Source organism: Acipenser ruthenus, chromosome 26 (assembly GCF_902713425.1).
Source record: "Acipenser ruthenus chromosome 26, fAciRut3.2 maternal haplotype, whole genome shotgun sequence".
Classification (NCBI taxonomy): domain Eukaryota; kingdom Metazoa; phylum Chordata; class Actinopteri; order Acipenseriformes; family Acipenseridae; genus Acipenser; species Acipenser ruthenus.
Genome location: NC_081214.1, coordinates 16,806,708 through 16,825,903, shown reverse-complemented (window position 1 = coordinate 16,825,903; position 19,196 = coordinate 16,806,708). Strand labels below are relative to the sequence as shown.

Below are 19,196 nucleotides of genomic sequence, written 5' to 3'. Positions count from 1 at the left end.
TGTATTGACATTTGAGGAGAAAGAGACGTTTCTTGCAGTTCAATCTTTAAAATTTTTGCAGGAGCATTTCCCCTGTGATTTATTTTTATAGAATGAAAGATATTACACCGTGGCAGTAGATATGAAATATTGCTGTACTATCGTATCTAAGTTTTTATTAAAACAATTTGTGACTATGGGCACTGCAATACAGGTGGCAGAATTGTTACTCATTTTGACAACTAAAGGGTCTGTGCGGGAATGGAGCAAGTGTGTGTGTGTTGTTTGTCAATAAGGTAATGTCAATTGTAAAATCCCTACTACTAAAAGAGTTTTCTGTGCAGTTCCCATCACTCTTGCTGAGGAGAAGCAGGACATCAACTGCCAGCAGTATAAGCCCTCTTAAAATCAGCATGGACATGTTTTATGAACTTCCACTCAACCAGGAACCATGGGAATAGCCAGAAAGAAAGTGTCATTTCAAATCTGTTTTAATTCTTGAACACAGTACGCAAGAGAAGTGTATATATCAAAATAGCTTTCAAATTGGGTTACTATAGCAACATGACATTAAACCAGTTCTTAAAAGAAGAGACTTTAATATTAAACACAATAGTATCAATGTAAATAAATGCATGCTACACTAAACTAGGGCAATGTAATCTTATTTCCTGTTTTAATAGGGAAAAAAAAAGATGATGATGTGTTTAAACACAGAAGCCAGTAATCTGACCAGTTAAATAACTCTGCTTTCATGGCTAAGGAAACATTAAAACTCAGTGAAGACAATATATTACAAATAATATAATTAGTCAACACTGTTATATTGTAATATTTTCTTCCTAAAAATGAAAACAAAATATCAGGAAAATTATCAAATGGTAGAATGAATGTACGTATATGTGTTTGCCACAACCAGATGGTCTTTAGACGGCAGCGCATGACAAATTATAAATGGTAATTTATAATGTGTAAAATAATGGGGACAACCAACTGTGAGAAAATTGGTGTGAAATTGAAAGTCAGAAATACATCTGCCTACCAGCAGTAGATGTATCATTCATTCCTTTGATACTAACTTCTAGCAATGTTTTAGCAATGCACGACAAACAATAACATTTTTATATTATGTAAAATTCAGAACTGTTCATTAGCATATCCAGGGGTTCATTTGTGCCGGATTGCACCGGATCCTAGATCCTGTACCTTTTTATCTGACAGATGAAAGCTAAACAGTTTTCAAATGATTAAAAAAAAATAATAATAATACAAGAAAACAAGTTTGTTGCAAAAAAAGAACTACAGTATACACTGTATACATAACATGTACAATACAAGAAACGCTTTCCTGTTCCATGAATTGAATGACAAAAGTGTACCGTATATTTTAGGAAGATAACTTGTTTTTTTGCACCCCAAGCAGCAAAGCACCAAAAAAGTTCTTAATAACAACAGTGTTGTCACTCCTTTTCATCAGTTTAGTTGTACCGTCACTGGTATTGTTCAAACTAGAAGATTACAGTATGTTTAAACATGGCTAGACACCAACAATAAGGCACAAACCCCGATTCCCAAACAGATAAGAACCTGAAGCCTATGGGAGCTACTGTAATTAGTTAGTACATTCGGTCTATAAACAGAAATGCTATCCCTCTTCCTTAACTATAAGATCCAGTACCTTACCATTTATAAATTATCGCTGAGCATATCAGTGAAAGGCACACAATCCAAAGGTTTACAGAAATGAAAGGGATGCTTTTAAATTAAATGCGAGCTTAATTAAAAATGACATGTTAAACCTGAAATATATCTGGATTGTGTATTTGCAGTACCCTTTTTTACTTGGCACTGAAATGTAGCATTTCGTGTTTTGCAAAGCATTTAATTAATGAAGCAGAATTTTATTCCAAGAAGTCAGCATACACGGTCCAAGTGGAAAAGTTGCTGAGAAACTGAAATCGCCAGATGGGATGCAGCTCTTGGGCCTAACTTAGAGGAACATAACATAACACCAGTACAATGAAGAAACTTGTGACATTGATATTTAATGTTGTGCACAACCACTATACATACTATTAATAGCTGTAGCCTGACTTTTCACTTTGCACACCCTCACAGTGAGATTGCAACACAATACCACCTGCAAAGTTGGGCTCTGAAAGCTCAGAATAAATCTGAAAGAAATGCACTATTGATGAAGAAAGTACTTCAAAGAAATGTATTTATGACAAAAGAAAAACTAAAATGATTCAAACAAAAATTTAAACATTGGTGAATATATAATGTATCTCAGAGAAGATGCTTCCATTATTATAGAGATTGTGTTATAATGCTAGATCTAGGTTTACCACCAGATAGTTCATTCAGTCCAGGGACAATGAATTAGGACTACATTATAGGATTTTAATCAACCAGGAGCAGTGGGAAATTGAATTTGATATTGAGTTGGCTTATACTGTAAATGATTGCAGCTGTGCAGAGTTGAAACTGCTTACATTTTTGCATATTTTTTAACTATGTCATTTAATAGGGCCTTTCTAATAAAACGTTAACGCACAGCTTTTTTTTACTCAACTTTAATGTATCTATGTAAGAAAGTACTTAGTAAATCATAGGTTTAAGTCCAAAAGCTCTCTTTTTACAAATGATATGAAAAATATTGCTTTACACTCTATTTTAAACCCTAATATCTTATCAACGACAAAATAAAAATCTTTTTGAAGATGATACTGTACGAATGGCACAATTTTGTTTTATGTTACTTGTATGATCATACTGTTTACTGTAAACCTTCAAAAATAAATCTGGTCTTCATTATTATTTTAAAGCTCAGGTTTCAGGTTTCCTGTAAACCAGAGGTTTGGTCTCATTAGTTATGATTCATCCAAACCCCCAAGCCTTTATAGCTGTCTGGTTCCCTAATGTATTAATACACTATTATCTTCTACAGCACAGATACAGTCTAAAACAACTTCAATGACTTTCTCAAAACACTTTACAAAGTAACAACTGAAGATCAGAATTTGACTGCAAATCATCTTTAATAAGTATTATACAATACGACCAGCCCCAATAATCACTTTAAACAACCCTGTAAATGCAACAAATATAATATCTCCATTATCCTGCATATTTGCATACGTGTATTTTGTCAAAACATCTACTGGTTTTAGTGCAAGCAATCTTAACACTCACCAGGCTATAAGCATGGTACATTATAAAAAAAATATATATATATACAAAATGGTGAGAAGCACAGTTACTATTATGATGATATTTTTTCAGTTTATACTTAGGATTTTAGTTAGCTACATACATAGAAATTAAAGACTGTAATACAAATGATATAACAAGTACTGGGAAATGTTTTATCCATGTGTTCCAGAAATGATTCCACAATGACAATGCTATTTAAAGTGTTAATGAAAAATGTTTCTAACATGAATCATTTGATTTGAAAAGTATATACATAATATGCTGTTCTATGTTATAATTTACTTGGCCACGCTTTATTTTAAGGGCCTTTTTTTAGTTAAGCTAAGGGTTAGGGTTAGTGTTAGGGTTAGGCTTAATAAAAACCTGGTTTAATTTTGCTAAGCATTACTACAGTAACAATTTGAACCGATTTGAAGCATATGATCGACTGGGTGTTGATCATCCATAGGGTTATGGTGTTTGATTGAACATTCATACGGCTCTGCAGTTTTAGTTGGCCTATTATATATTATTAACTAACAGTTAACAGAAAATAAACACTGTACATTAACATGTTTATTAGCTGTTTGTTAACAGTTAAACAAAAATAACGGCCCTTAAAATAAAGCGTGACCTTTAACTTAATATAATCACAGACTACACTTCCCCTTTTTCCCTACATACTTGGCTAATCTTGGGTTGGACTCACTGGAGAATGGGACATCTTTTTCTAATATAAACCAGAAAAAATTATCACATTGATTTTGGCACATCATTGAATTTGAAATGCTGTACCACATTAGAGAAAAAGTCCATAGCTTGATAAATTGTCTGCTTTTATTAAAAAAAAAAAACATGCTTCCAAGAGTATGATTCATTAAAGGAAAAAAAACATATGTATATCACTAGACACATCTTCTACAAACAATAGGAACTTCAGTAAAAGAATGAATGCAATAGATATGCAGCTGTTGGCTTTAGGGTATAGATACATCAATGCAACAGAAAGCTTTACTGGCTTAATGAGGTAATTTTTTAGCAGATTTTTTGTGGAGCTATCTGAAGTCATAACTGTTCAGTTGATTGATTTTGTTGGTCAATCACTGTCATTATGTGGCTGGTCCCTAGAAGCAGCAATGATCATTGATTAAGGGTTCACAGAAGCTTTTAAACCTGTGCACTTTTGATAGGTATTTATTGAGTATGTGACTTAACTATAACAGCCCAGGAACAGTCCAAATGTCCCAGGTCAGAGGAAATGCAAGACAAGATCCTGATACATTATAGATATCTAGTACACTTCAGATTGTGGTGCACAACCTTAGAAAGATTTCTGCAGAAGGGGTAAATGGGAAAGGTCAGCTTGAGCAGTGAAGATACATGGAACAGGATATTCTCCTTGCTGGCAGGCTATGTATTTCTAGACCTAACTATGAATCCTGTCAGAAGAAGGCATCAGACGGTGGCAAACAAGACTCTAGACAACCACAAAGGGTCATAGGGGGCACTATAGCACAGCACAGCATTGCATTTATTTCTTTGCAAGGCCACCACTCCTCCCCATACTTAGGATACGATAAACCGCTGCCAGACATTTCTGAATAACAGAACAACAAAATGGATGGCATCATTCAGTTGTGCTAGTTATTTTTTCCAACAATAGAACTATAAAGTGGCTAATTGATTTTATAGCTCATTTTTATACCATTCATATCTTTTGTCTCATTCCAATTTGGCAAAAGATAAAAAAAAAAAAAACATAAGATTTTAATAAAGAAAAACTCATTATAATACTATATATATTTTGCAGCACAAATAGCATTTCACAAATGTATCCTTCCTTATAGTAGATCACCTACTACTTCATTAACAACCCGATTTTGCAAAATCTAAATAGTAAACCACAGCTTGACCTGTCAACCGCTGAACAAAAACAGCAAATACTTCCTACTTGACTCAAACTAAGGCAACAGTATAAAATAACAAAGGAAAGGACGTGTTTAACACTGAAATTCCATCTTGGGATCTAATTGGAGGAAAAACATCCTTTTGGTGGATAAATAGATAGATAGTTTATCAACAAAAAGAAACAGTGCTCCCTCTATTTCGCTGTCTGAAAAAAAAGTGATGTTTATTCTTAAACAACTCACTCACCTAATCAATCTACACAAGTGATGTTGTTTTATTGACCACCAGTTTCACCGATAATAATATCAGATCTAAGCACATACAACAACGTGTATATGAATATATAATAATCAGGCAAATATTTTATTTACTATCCTTGGTTACAAGGAAACTGCCAGATCTCAGTATATAAGCATGACAAGCCCATCAATTCACATGTGTGAGAGTAATTCATTCAGAGTACAAAAAAAGTTAGAATAGAGATAGCAATGTCTTGTGTTACGAGGTTGGTTGACCATGCTTGAACACAGATGGACTTGACAGAGTCTTCACATCTGTTGTGAAACCTATATTATTTGCAAATACCAAGTTTTTTTCAGAAGCTGGGGGCCCATGAAAGACAGAGACTTGTAAAATGAGGGCTGACCACCTGCCAACCACTTCACTTATCGATTCAATAAGGATGGCGGCTGGCACGGGCATCTATCTAATTAATAAAATACAAAAGCTATAGAAAAAACAAATACAAAGAGAGTTCCTAATAAAACCACATTTTATTTGACATCTGTTGATTGGCTATTCAATTTCATAGGCTGCACAGGGTACTAGTAAAGTTAACATCTGCCCCAAAGGACTAATGTTATAGAGAACTTCAATAATTCCAAGTAAGTGAAAAGAAATGGTGCCTTCTGTTATGCTGTGCTCCTTAAGCAAGACATTTTGAAAAGTCATATGAGAATATTTGCATACATGATGGAATGATTAATAATAAGTGAAATGATAAATAGTTGCCATATAGACAATTCTATATATATGAAACGTCAATATATTATAAACTATATAGAACACTGCTCAATGGCCACATGATACAAATGGTACGAAGATATTGAACTTCCATATTTAAGTGACATTGACCAAATCGTTTAGCACCGCTTTCTGCACCATTCTTGTTTTAAATCCATATGTTTTATTAACCAAGGAAACGGGTATCTATAAGCAATATTATAAAACAGAATTGTTATTTATGGATTTTTTGTATGTGCTGTGCCATGCTCATGGGTTTTAAGGTGCTATTTATCAACTATTAATTTAGAATGTCTCAAGAGTATAAGCACTGAAAAAATTATGTGTTTGAGTAGCTGAATAAATGTATACATAATAGAATTTACTCAGTTCCTTTGCATTCAGTATTTAGTGAATACAAAAAAAACTGTTGCTAATAAAACCCTTATAATCTGCTGACATCACACCAAAAGACAACTGCTGCCTGTCAAGGTATGGTACCTCACATAAGATGTCCTGTTGTGTGTTAATCTTAAAATGATAACCCACCAATCTACCAAAAAATTCAACAGAACAAACTGCTGCAAAAAATCAGTTACGTGCCAGCATATATACTGAACCAATTCCAATAACAAAAAGAGATGGGAAAACAAGTAGCAGGCACAATAACACAATCACTACTTTACAATTAGGCACATTTAATGAAAAGGGGTGTTTGTTTTTTTTTAATTAGTGCTGGGACTGATGATCAAATTCCCATCCCTTTGCTTGCATTGTATTCACATCGTTACATAATAAAACCGTACTTTATATTATTCAAAAGCATTGTTCCTGCCGTACCAGTTACAATGACTGTAAAGGTGCACTGTACCTGTTACAATATCTAATACAGCGAATACCTAAGAAATCAATGTGCTTAACAAAATGATTGTGTATGGAAACACTGTGAGAATAAAACCATAAGTGGAAACAGGAATAATCACATATATACTGTAGTAGATTTTCACTTCATTATTAAACAGGCATTCCTGTATTTTTATACAATAAGTCAATTCTAGGAAGATGCACTATCAAGTTTTAAAGCAGCCTTCATGGAATATATATGTAATTTGGAAAATGTGTGCTACGCATTTGACTTTTTAGACCTTGATGCAGTATATAAACACTACATGTAGATATGCAATTGTAGCTACAGGATCAGCATCATTAAGACTCACTGGACTTGAAAATGACTGCTTCAAAGCGATTTAGAAGCCCGCCTACTGTATTATGAGCTTTTTCCAGAGGAAGTTCACAGCTGTATGTTTCATAATATATTGCAGGCACAAGCAAAGCCATAAAACATATTAATTGGCTTATCTAACAGTATGCCCCATAATTGATTTATTCAGAATTACATAAAAATAGAGCTGGTCTTCTATAAATCTTCCTTATTTATGGATCTCTACAGTTTGCATACCATAGCATTTGGGGCGATGCTAAAGTATTACACAATAGTAATTTGTCATATAGTTTGCACAATACCTTACAATGAAGCACAAGCATCAAAATTCAACTAGTATACAGATGAGCTAACCTTCTTTATCTGCAGAATACTAGATAGTGTGGTTTGGTACAAAAGATATGATAAAGACATTGTACAGAGCTTCCATAGGCATCTTTGTTACAGTAAATCATGTATTTCTCGCCCCTTACCTCTCCCTTGCCTCCTCCTCCAAAGGGTCTTCAGCAGTTGAATTTACATCCTCTTTTCCATTTTTGGAATCTTCCTTCCCGGAATTCTCTTGCGAGCTGATTTTGGACAGCCCATCATTCACCTGCAAGTGTTCTGTGATGTTCTGCTGGTTCCGTGATTGATTAGCAGGTCTAGCACAGACTGGTGTTGGAGCCAGGGTTGGCGGCAGTATGCTGTGCACGGGACTGCTGCTCTTGCGAAGTCCACTCCTGTCCCGAGAATGACTCTTTAGCCGGTTTTGAACTGGCGTGCCCCTGTGCTCGAAACCTTCCTGCTGGATGTAGCCTCCGTTACCTGCCGAGCCTTGAGAGGAATGGCTAAACCATCTCCAGCGTAGCCTCAAGATCTGTTTCACATCAAACTCTTTCTTCCCTGACACCGACATGTTTGTGAAGGCAACAAAAAAAAGGCAAAAAGCCTTTTTAACCAGCAATAAAAGAACAATTCCTTTTCTTCAGGTGCCTAAGCTCTCAATGCAGTCTCTCTTCCTGTGTTTCTCCACACATCTATATACACACACAATTAGTCCTGCCTGAGCTGTGCACGGTTTTCTCTCTGCACGGATGCTGTGCTGCTGCTAACTGAGTAGGTGGGGGACCATACCGACAGGATGATGAGGTCAGACCTTAAAACAAGTAAATCAGCTTAGCAAAGGAAGGCGGCAACCAGCAACACTCTCTCCCCAGCAGCTGGGTCTTCGGCACTCACTCACTCTCTCACACACACACACACACATTCACTAATGCAGTCCCCAAGTCTGAAAGGATCCCATGGGAGTCCAAGCCTGCAACTCACAAAGCAGGAAAAATGATGAACCCATACGCTTGTTTCCTGTGAGAAATTGTGACAGACAGCAATTTGATGAACTTCCAAGGTAGGATAGATATATTGCTTGACATGATTTTTTTTAATTACGCAAATGATAGATATATTGCTTGACATGATTGTTTTTTAATTACACAATTTAACATTGTGAATCCCCTCAAATACAAATGATTTCACTGGGAAATTCTCTTTAAGGAATTGAGTTTTTTTTAGAAATAATAAGCGACATTCAGTATGATTACAGTGTGTATCCATTTTTTATTTTATAGCAGAGGGAATCTCAAATAAAGCCTCTCACAAGTTAGTTAATAATTGTCATGTTATGATTTAGCTGAAGGATCATGTTTGTGTAAACTGTAGTGTTTCTTATGTGAGAACTAATATACATTAACAACAATCAGAGACAGAGGAGACATACACCCAATCCCTATACTCTAGTCTTCACATGCAGTATTTTCAGGGAGCCATAATGCTGGTGCTTTTGGTTTTTTACTCATCTCAACAATAACTACATACTTACTGAAACGAATGGCTTTCCAGCTTCATGGTAGAGCTTAGAGCGATGCATTTTCATGAGTTGTAAAATAAAAGAAAACAGCAATCAAGGGTTGCAAGCCAAACATAAAAGTCAGCTATAGGTGGATCCTGCAAATTGCGGGTCAATTAAGCTGCCTTGTAATGTAAACTGTGGATGAGGCTGTTTAAATTTACTGGAGTATCATTGAGCAAGCACTCTCCATGGGTGATCTGCAATGTGACTTGCCCCAATCCCTTTACTTGCAAAGCTGAAACATAAATAAAGCAGGCCTTTCACTCTTGTGATGGGCATACATTAATGCAGTGCCCGCAGACATGTCTTCCACAATGTTTGTAGATTTGACATGCTAATTCCAGGGAAATGAACAGTGTGATCTAAAGCAGTAGCCTCATTGATATTCTTCAGTGGCCAAAGGAACAGAGGCAAAGGCTGCCCAGTAGGATAGTGTCAAGCGCAATGATTACTCAGATAATACAGTGAGTTTATGAAAAGAGCAATACTGTACCTGTAAAGAGATAGGAACCTATGCAGGGAATCCTGCATGCTCTGAATCATAATTACTAGGAATGAAACATTTCTCTACGACTGTGCCATCTGATTCAGTACGCTACTAAAGTAATTCTAGTAACAATAAATTTCATACTTTTTTTTAATGGGGTCAATGCTAGTTCTGTGTAACCAGCTAAATAAATGTCATAAAATAGTTAAACTAGAGAAACAGAATAATACATAACTTATAATTAATTATTGTACTCACTAGTCATCCTGAAATTTACATTTTTGCTGTATATTGTGGACTTTCGTCACCTTTGGGAAATCTTTGACAAGAAACCCATTCATTACTTCTCGGTCTTCAACATGAACACAGGTGCATGGTAAGTGAAAATAAATGTAAGTGTAATTACAACTGTAGGTTACACACACAATATTAAACAGCAGATGAGAAGCAGGATATTTATTTATTTGCTCTGCTTACTGATGGTGCGCTGTAGCAGGGCGATTGACCTGCACGTGTGTATTTAGTGTTGGTATCATTTGTATGGGGAAATGGGTTTATTGTATGTCATTTTGGAGTTGATTTGTATAATTGAATTATTGTTTTACAGACGGGCGCTCGATGGGGGGAAGGGCAGCAAGTGATTGGCTGTGCTGGCAGGTCTTGACCGAGTGTCCGTCGGTTCAAAAGCATCCGCGGGAGATGGTTCGAGGCGACTGTAACGCCATGCCAGAGGGGAGCGGCGTATACTCGGGAGGAGAGGGTCCGCGCTGCAGGAATGACAGCTACGCAACCCTGAGACTGCAAGCGGTGCTTGTGAAGGCAATGCCCAGCCAAGGCCGTATGAAGCAGCAGGAGTCGTTGTATGAATATCGGCTCATGAGTAGGTTAGTTAGGGGATTGTGATCCCATGTGATGTATAGCGAGGGTTACGTAGTGTAGCCGGTTCCTGGAACGGGATGCCTTGTTTTAAGGCTAGCGCCTCGCCCTCTGGGGCACTTTTTATTTGTAGTTTTTGTACTGTGTTTTATTTTGCCTTTTGTACAGCTTGCTGTATGTGTCCTCTGTGCGTTACCATGGCTGGTAACGTCACATGACCACCTTTACTTTATTTTCTGTTTGTGTTAATAAATCCTGCGCGCCTGTGCTGGCGTTTCAAATCCAACCCACGTCTGTCTCTCTGTATGTGTAAACAGCGGCTATCCACGCAAGTGACGTAAGACCCGGTCACATGCGCATACACATTTTAACAACACAGCTACTAGACAAACCACTGTGCACAAAAGTACCATTATAGTGTGGTTTTATATACGCTCTTTCATATTTTGGGGTTATATTACATTTGTAAAGCACCTTTCTCAACTGTCTAGATTGTAGAGGAGACAATAGTGAGATTCCAAAACTGCATTTTTTTTTTTTGTCAGCATTTGAGTCACAGCAGTTTGTATCTATTTAAAATAAGGATGGAATTAGAAGAATGATAAAGAATAAAGTTACAAATCCATGAACTACTGTTCCCAACGTGGACATAACCATGCAATATTACAGAAATTCTGAGTCTAGTGGCACTTATTTCTTATCTCAGTAGCAAATGAAATGTAAATTGCATCAAGAGTAATACACACAACTGAGTCTGGTTTATGTAGTAATGGGAATCCAAAAGCATAACCATATAAGAATTTGGCTGCAAGAAATTTGATGCCAAGAAATGTGTCATATATTACAGCATAAAATTCAAGTAAACTCTGGAGATTTGAACAACAAGCAGCAATATGTAAATACAAAATTCAACCATACAGATTAGAAAATGATATACCCAAGAGCAGCAGGCTGGTCTATTATCGAAATATGAGTCCAATAAGCCAGAACCGTGAGAATCCAATGAAGAGTTGTAGACTACAATGCAATCTAAGCATATGATTTAGGATTTTTTTAAATCCACAAAAGTGCAGTCTTTGAAAAACAAAATGAGAGGTCAGTAAAGAAGGACTGAATGGGCAGAGACAGGCTAACAACTTCCAAATACCCTCGATTATGAAGGATTCAGTAAGTAGAAGGTCCTCAGCAAGTTTAATCTCAATTGGACCTCCACTATATGCCCCAGTGGGAAGATGCATCCTCAGAGGGCAATAATAAGCTTTTAGGGCACAACTGAAGCACACTGGTTGAACAGTTGAACACTATGGATGCTTGTGATATACCAATGCAGAGGACATTTATAATACAAAATCTATGGCCATGCAGAATGTATACTGGGTATCAGGTAACACATACAGATCATCCATCCACTCAAAAATATGCTTATATAATTTTACGCTCAACGTGCCCTCTATTATTCTCTTAAATGTATTTCTAAACAATGGTCCCCTGGCAATGAATAAACTTGCTTAATACTTCATGTTATTTAAGCTTGTATCACCGAACAGGGTCAAACTGCTTTACTGAGGTATAGTAAAGAAAAACTGTCAAATGTATTTTCATATTTTACAGTATAGCACCATGTCTTTGGCTCTGGCCAGGGTAAGCCTGACAGACAGTACAGTCAGACAAGCTACCCTCATACAGAAAAATAAACTGCACAATAATGATTTTTTGTATCATTTCAAAACTGCTGGGGCTTTCAAGTAAATGCAAGACCTGAGATCAAGCTGTCCCTCAAGTAATTCCAACCATGCCACTTGAGGAAATACAAATCGACGAGTTAGGCATCAATATGTGTAAGTAATAATTTCCAAAAGGGATACCTGTCATCATGGGGACATTGGGTAAACTGGCCCTCTGTCCCTGGTGACAAACGGCACAAAGTGAAGCTGACAGACAAAGCATGCAACAGACAATATATGACAGGAAATTATAGTTTCGCAGAGAACTGAGTAATATAGAAGTCTCTTAGGGCAATTTTACAACAACACACTGTGTGATAGTTAGAGGTAGACACCCAATGGGACAGTCTAAATCAAACATTTGTGGGCCGCCTTAGCTAAGGTGGGATAAATGTTAAATGCTGGTATTAAACCAGCAAATTCACAATGCCACTAGATTCCTGAAGGTTCAATGGGAGCAGGATCTGGGGTTGATCTTTCCATTGTCTCTCAGGTGCAGTCCTACTCTATCTGTGCTAGACACGGACTGATACAGTTCAACATTTTACATTGTATTCATCTTTCCAAAGTTCGACTAGCAAAGATTTACTCTAGTACTGAGCAAACTTGTGATGGGTGTAAGCAGAGTCCCGCGTCCCTTAACCAGATGTACTGGTCTTGCCCTAGGTTGGAGCCTTTTTGACCTCCATTTCTGAGGCCTTCTCCAAACTGAGGCCCCCTCCTTATATTATATTATATTACACGATACACAGACGTTCGCGTTCCTATAACATATCAGTATCTTGGCGAGATGCTCCAATTAATACATGTAAAGAGTCAGTAACAAGGTTTCTTCCTTCTGTTGTTGCCATCCTCCTTGAGCAGGTGCTTGTGCGGTACCAGACCCTTCTTTTATTTCAATAATACTGGGTCAGATTCATGGAAAATATGATTTCAGTTTCCTCCCCAGAATTGTGAGATGTGATGCTGCATAAGAGAAAACTGGAAACCTGCACAATCCTCACAGCTTCTCAGAACACACATGCCACCTTAGTTTTAGATGTAATTAACCCCAGGGTTAGACTGCCACAGGGTGAGTAAACAACATCTACAGATATCACTGATTTATAACTTACATATCTCACTGATGATTTGAAACCCTGTATCATAAGATATATAGTAAACAATAAGGCAGATGTTTTACAATAAGATTTTGTGAGCGGCTTTCTTTTTTATATAATGTATTTCCCATTGTACATTAAGATGAAAGACAATAAATAAGGGATTCTCTTCTCTAAAATGTTGTTTCTTCTTTACAGGCTAACTCACTTTAAAATGACATCACACAAAGTACATTTAATGTGATCATCAATTGCATAGAGATTTATAAAATGAATGTCAACTTATTTACAGTGTTAATATATATATACTGTATATATGCCTCATCACTGCACACAAACATTACAAAATGAATCCTTATATTTATTTTTTTGAATCCTACTGTTTATCTTCATGATGTGATGGGGATTCACAAAAAAAGAGTTTAACTTCAGATCCCCTTAATGCAATTACAGCATTATCACAACATTATAATATACTGCTTGAATGTATTGTGTAAATGAACGTATACATGTGTAAATATACATGTTTATAAATATATGCATGCATGTTTGTTTTTTGTACATGTGACAGGCAGTTAAAAGTTAAAGATGAATTAAGTGTGGCTGCATCAGCCTTTGGTGCTGGAATGTTCTTAAATGCAATGCTTCATTGACAGCTACCTGCCAGATACCTTTAAAGGTAATTTCTTTCATTTTAAAATGTAATAGGTCCAGGGAAATAGCCTATTAAGCATGAGAATGTGCACAAGAACAAGTAATGGAAGTCACACCTTTACCAATTCAAAAGGACATACATTGGGAACCGCATGTTTTGATCGCTGTGGTGTAAAATCTTCCATCAGACTTTGCGGGACAATTAAAGTTGGTGCCATATGACATTAAGTCTTTTGCGCGACAGAACATAAGAACATAAAAATCTCAAAACGTTGTGAAGTTGGATCTTAAAGGGTCCAAGTGGTTCTACCTCAACAACATGACTAGGTAACCCATTCCATTATTATTATTATTTGTTTATTTAGCAGACGCCTTTACCCAAGGCGACTTACAGAGACTAGGGTGTGTGAACTATGCATCAGCTGCAGAGTCACTTACAACAGCGTCTCACCCGAAAGATGGAGCACAAGGAGGTTAAGTGACTTGCTCAAAGTCACACAGTGAGTCAATAGCCACCAGACCACAGTGCCTCCTTACCATACCACATTCCATAACCTCACCACTTTCTATGTGAAGATGTGTCTCCTTCCGTCTATCTTTGGTTCTCCTTCATTTCCAGCTGTGTCCTGACATTTCCAATCGAAAGATGTTTCCAACCCAGATTTATGAAACTTCAACAATTAATACCATGACATCTTATTTGGTAATTGATATGGAAAATATATTAAATCTACAAAATAGCAGTTACCAGAGGGGGGCAGAAATACCAGCTTCACACACCTGGTGCTATGAAACTGGAAGGGTTATTTCTAGGTTATACAAAGAAAATGTAAAAAAAAATATTTCTCCTTCTGTGTGAAATTGCCCCCCTTGTTTGTTACTGGCTGGCAAATGCATTTCTTCTTTTTTATCTACCTTTTTTTTAGGGTTCACCTAAAATTGGTTTAAACTTGAAGGAGGTATACTTAATTTGACTTGTATGGTGTCCTGGACTGGAGTCTCTGTTCAAATGGGATATCTTCATTACTGAACCCTTTCGTTTTGTCACCAGTTTTATTTAGCATGAAGTTTGTCTTTTTTAATTCTAAAATATTAATAAAACTAATCAAATGAGCTTGTGTGAAATTGATCTAAACAGTAATAAATCTACTGTAGCTGTCTAAATCATGAAACTCATCAACTACATTGTATGAATGTGGGAGAGTAGTTTTTTTTATCCAAAATGAGTGTTTGTGATAGATTAATATAATCTAGCATGTGGAGACACTGATGACAAGGAACACGATTGAAGGACATTCACCATGGGTCATTGTTGTGCTTTCTGAGACAACCACTGTGTGGTCCAGTGGTTAAAGAAAAGGCCTTGTAACCAGGAGGTCCCCGGTTCAAATCCCATCTCACTGACTCATTGTGTGATCCTGAGCAAGTCACTTAACCTCCTTGTGCTCCATCTTTCGGGTGAGACGTAATTGTAAGTGACTCTGCAGCTGATGCATAGTTCACACACCTTAATCTCTGCAAGTCGCCTTGGATAAAGGTGTCTGCTAAATAAACAAATAATAATAATATATAAGTGTTATTCCATTAACTGCTAAATCATGTCATCCTTCAAGGAGGGCTCCCTTACTTTCATGCATATCATAAAAATCAGAATTCGCTTTTTCCATAGGGTCACTCAACACATCTTGATGGATGGATTGTTTCAATTCAGATATTGCATTTTTTTTATTGTTTTTACAACTTCTCAAAAACAAAAAGTCTTTAGTTCATATCAGGGATGGCCAAATCTGCCACCAAACTTCCATTCCATCCATGTTTTTATACCATCCATTACCTAAATATTTACGCCTACAGAACATCAAATAATTACCACAGACACTGAAAGGCAATAGAAATTGACACTGAATCGTTAGGGACCGGTTTGAATAAAAAGCTGGACTGGAATAGATTATTTGTGTACGATTAGGCCATTCTGGCATTTATTACTGGTCAAGAACTTCTCCAAAAACATTAAGCACATCATGGTCCTCCGCCTCATATGTCACTACTGTTGTCATACTTGGAAATCATTTTGTTCAATCATTTACCAATAAAAAAGTGTATATATATATATATATATATATATATATATATATATACTAGCCAATCACAGCCTACTCTACAGATCCAAGGTTGAACATCTACTGACACACTGCTTTGGATTTTTAAGGTTTTGTTCAGCTCTCTGGTCTGATTCTCATTGTGTATAAATCACAATTCAATGAACTTCCAGGTGCTTATGTTAGGCAACATCCATCACATGCACCAGTCATATTGCTTATGTCTCTAACAACACTAGCACATACGATACAAAGATGGGATTGGTGGCAACAGAAATCAATCTGTCATTGAAATAAGAAAACATTAAGCCATATCAGCTTTAGGCACTGAAAAGTGAATCAGTGGGACGAGGCAAAGCTTTTCCCTCGTTTGATAGATGTTTGAGACCCAGAATTCCTGAGAGGATTTATTCTGTGTAGTATGGCAAGTTTTTTGGGTTGGGTCTGTAAGAAAATAAGCATCATTCATCATTTCCAAAGCTTTCCCAGGACACAGCAGGCTGTTGGCTTGTGTTTGGTGTTTTAATGAAATTATATATACATTAATGTTATACTGTTTGATAATGTATAAAATATTGTACATATCACAATAAAGTGATGATATACCTTCACAACCGCAATATAAATTTCTTTGACCCCCCCACAGTATTTGATCCAAACAGTGGTGAATCTTAATACTGCTGCCCTAACATTTTTAAACCAGACTTTGTTTAACTGTATTTTTTATTTGTATTATATGTAGTAATGTTATAAAGAGGGTCAATAAATGAGCTCTAGCAACATTAAATCAGAGTTAAAGAGACCATGTTGCCCATGGTAAATACATGGTTGGCCGATAAAGTTGGCCCAAGGAGCAAAAATGACACTGGGCCAACGTTGGAAGCCAACATGGACCCAACATAACATGTTATGTTGGCTCAACGTTGGCCCAATGTTATTGTGCGATCTGTCTCTGCTAATATAAATTCAGACATTGAAATTTGTACTCGCTGACAGTTTCCTCCAAAACTATTATCAAAATAGAGTAATGAGTTTGCACTAAATTAAAATAAACTGACTATTGCATTTAGTAGACCTATTAATATGATGATAAAAGTTGTATTACTGTAATTTGTATTAGGTGTCAAGATAATAAAATCCTAAAGTTGTCTGACATTTAAATATAAATACAAATGATGACAATGAAGATAATAGCCTTATATGCTTATATCTGCTCAGTCTGTGTATCTGTACTGAACTTGTCTTCTGCTGTTTGCAGTGCTTTTTCTATTTTTTTCTTTTGTTTTAGCACGAGAATCCACTTGCGTATAACGTTATTTTTGTTTATACAGGTTATGCGGGAGCCATGAGAAATATTCTCATGACATAAAACTAGAGAGATCATGTCACAACGCTAACCCAGGGTACCACGTGGTGTCTCATAAGTTGATAGCCTTATGTTGAAGAGTGCATAGGTTTGTACTGTATTTTGTATTTACCAGAAAAAGTTCCAAAACCTTATGTTTAAAAACAGTGATTGGGAACATGACATGGAAACTAAACAACAAAACCATAACCCTTTCCTCCCTTTGATCTTTTTTCAAACTCTGAAGCTCTGACATTTTGAATTCTTAAAGTTACAAACAGGTAAATGCATGCTGCAATGATCTATTCCTGATTACTAGGTGGGTGTATTCCACATCATTTATCTCACAAATGCAAGCAAATTGTTTTTTCTTGCCAGACTATTGAAACGCATTGCGTTCCCTGCCATCAAAACCTTGGAACATACAGTGTTGAATAATCAGTTTCCCGTATTGATCCTTAGGCTTTGTAGAAAGCTCCCTGCTGGTTGTGTCCAACCATTACAGATGCTTCATCTGCAGTTAATCCAACTATCTTTACCACTGGGTAATGTTCATGTCTAAAGTATTCAATGACTGCATTTGACAGGTTTTCTGCAGTGCATCTCCCATGCATTTCAATTAGGCTAAACACATGTTTTCTTGTGTTAAATGTCAATAAAGCAGTGAAAGTATTAACTGGCACTGCTTTAGAGTCTTTGGAACAGAACTGGCTCCTAATCAATCTTTGTAGCGATCACTTCAAAAGTATTGATAGCACTAACTGGGTGTTTTGCTTTGGCAGGTCTGTATGCAAGAGAATGATCATTTTCATTTTGTCCATGCTGAGAAAATGACATCAGTTTAACGTGGCCTGACCAACCTTCATTTGCCTGCTTCTTTAAAAGGTCTTTTAACATTGTCTTTCATTGTGGTCAGCAGTGGTTGTTGATTTCAGCAGCTTATTGTGTCCACAACGCATACATTTCATTGTTCCAGCCACTCTGTCATGTAAAGTTAAATGTCCTTTTGTCACCACTCCCCTCATGTTTATAATCATACATCAACAGAAATTCACTACCATGTCCAGCAATCTGATTGCCTAGCACCAACCAATGTGTCAAATAAACAAAATACCAATTTCCCAGAAAGGGAGTCATCACATGACTCCAGTTGACCAATCAATAACCAAGGCACAAAAAAAGGTGCTGAAACCATTCTGAAAGGTCAGTTGCTACATTGGGCACACACCACTGTTTAGATCATTAAATTGAATTCCATCATTCATAATCCATACATTTAAACATTAAAAAATGTATTACATGTTATTTTTAGATTCTATTATTGCTTGGTAAAGATTCAATCCTATTTGTTTTGCTTCGATCCACTGTCACCCTGGCGTCACCATGTGGGTTCTAATAATTTTGTCACATCACTGATATGCCATGCTGACTTCCCAAATTTCTGTGGCTTAATTTTTTAAATCCAAGCTTGGCTTCATGAAAAGGTGCTTGCAGAGTTCAGACTACATTTCTAGTTAATATTAATGTATAGTATTCTGAGATTCATGAAGATACATCTTCAACAAGGAGAAGAGGAACAAAAACAAGAAATTTCCCACCATTTACTCCTAATCTATCACCAGAAAATAAAATGCTGAGCTGAAATATATATTTTCAAGCAAAAGAATCATGGGCAACCCTTATTAGCGCCTCCATCGGGCAGCCAAGACAGAGGCGG

At 36.5% G+C, this 19,196-nt stretch overlaps 1 protein-coding gene across 2 annotated transcripts in view; it reads right to left on the bottom strand.

Annotated features, from left to right (window-relative positions):
- The window catches only part of LOC117430251 (kelch-like protein 4), a 99,002-nt gene that overhangs the window by 45,316 nt on the left and 34,490 nt on the right, over positions 1–19,196 (bottom strand). The window contains exon 1 of one of the 2 annotated variants that reach the window (XM_034050108.3): positions 7,780–8,387. The exons of the other annotated variant lie outside the window; for it this stretch is intronic. Coding sequence (XP_033905999.2) covers positions 7,780–8,204 — 425 coding nt within the window. The 5' untranslated portion in view covers positions 8,205–8,387. Of the gene's footprint in view, positions 1–7,779; positions 8,388–19,196 lie in introns of those variants that run through there. 2 annotated transcript variants of the gene reach the window in all.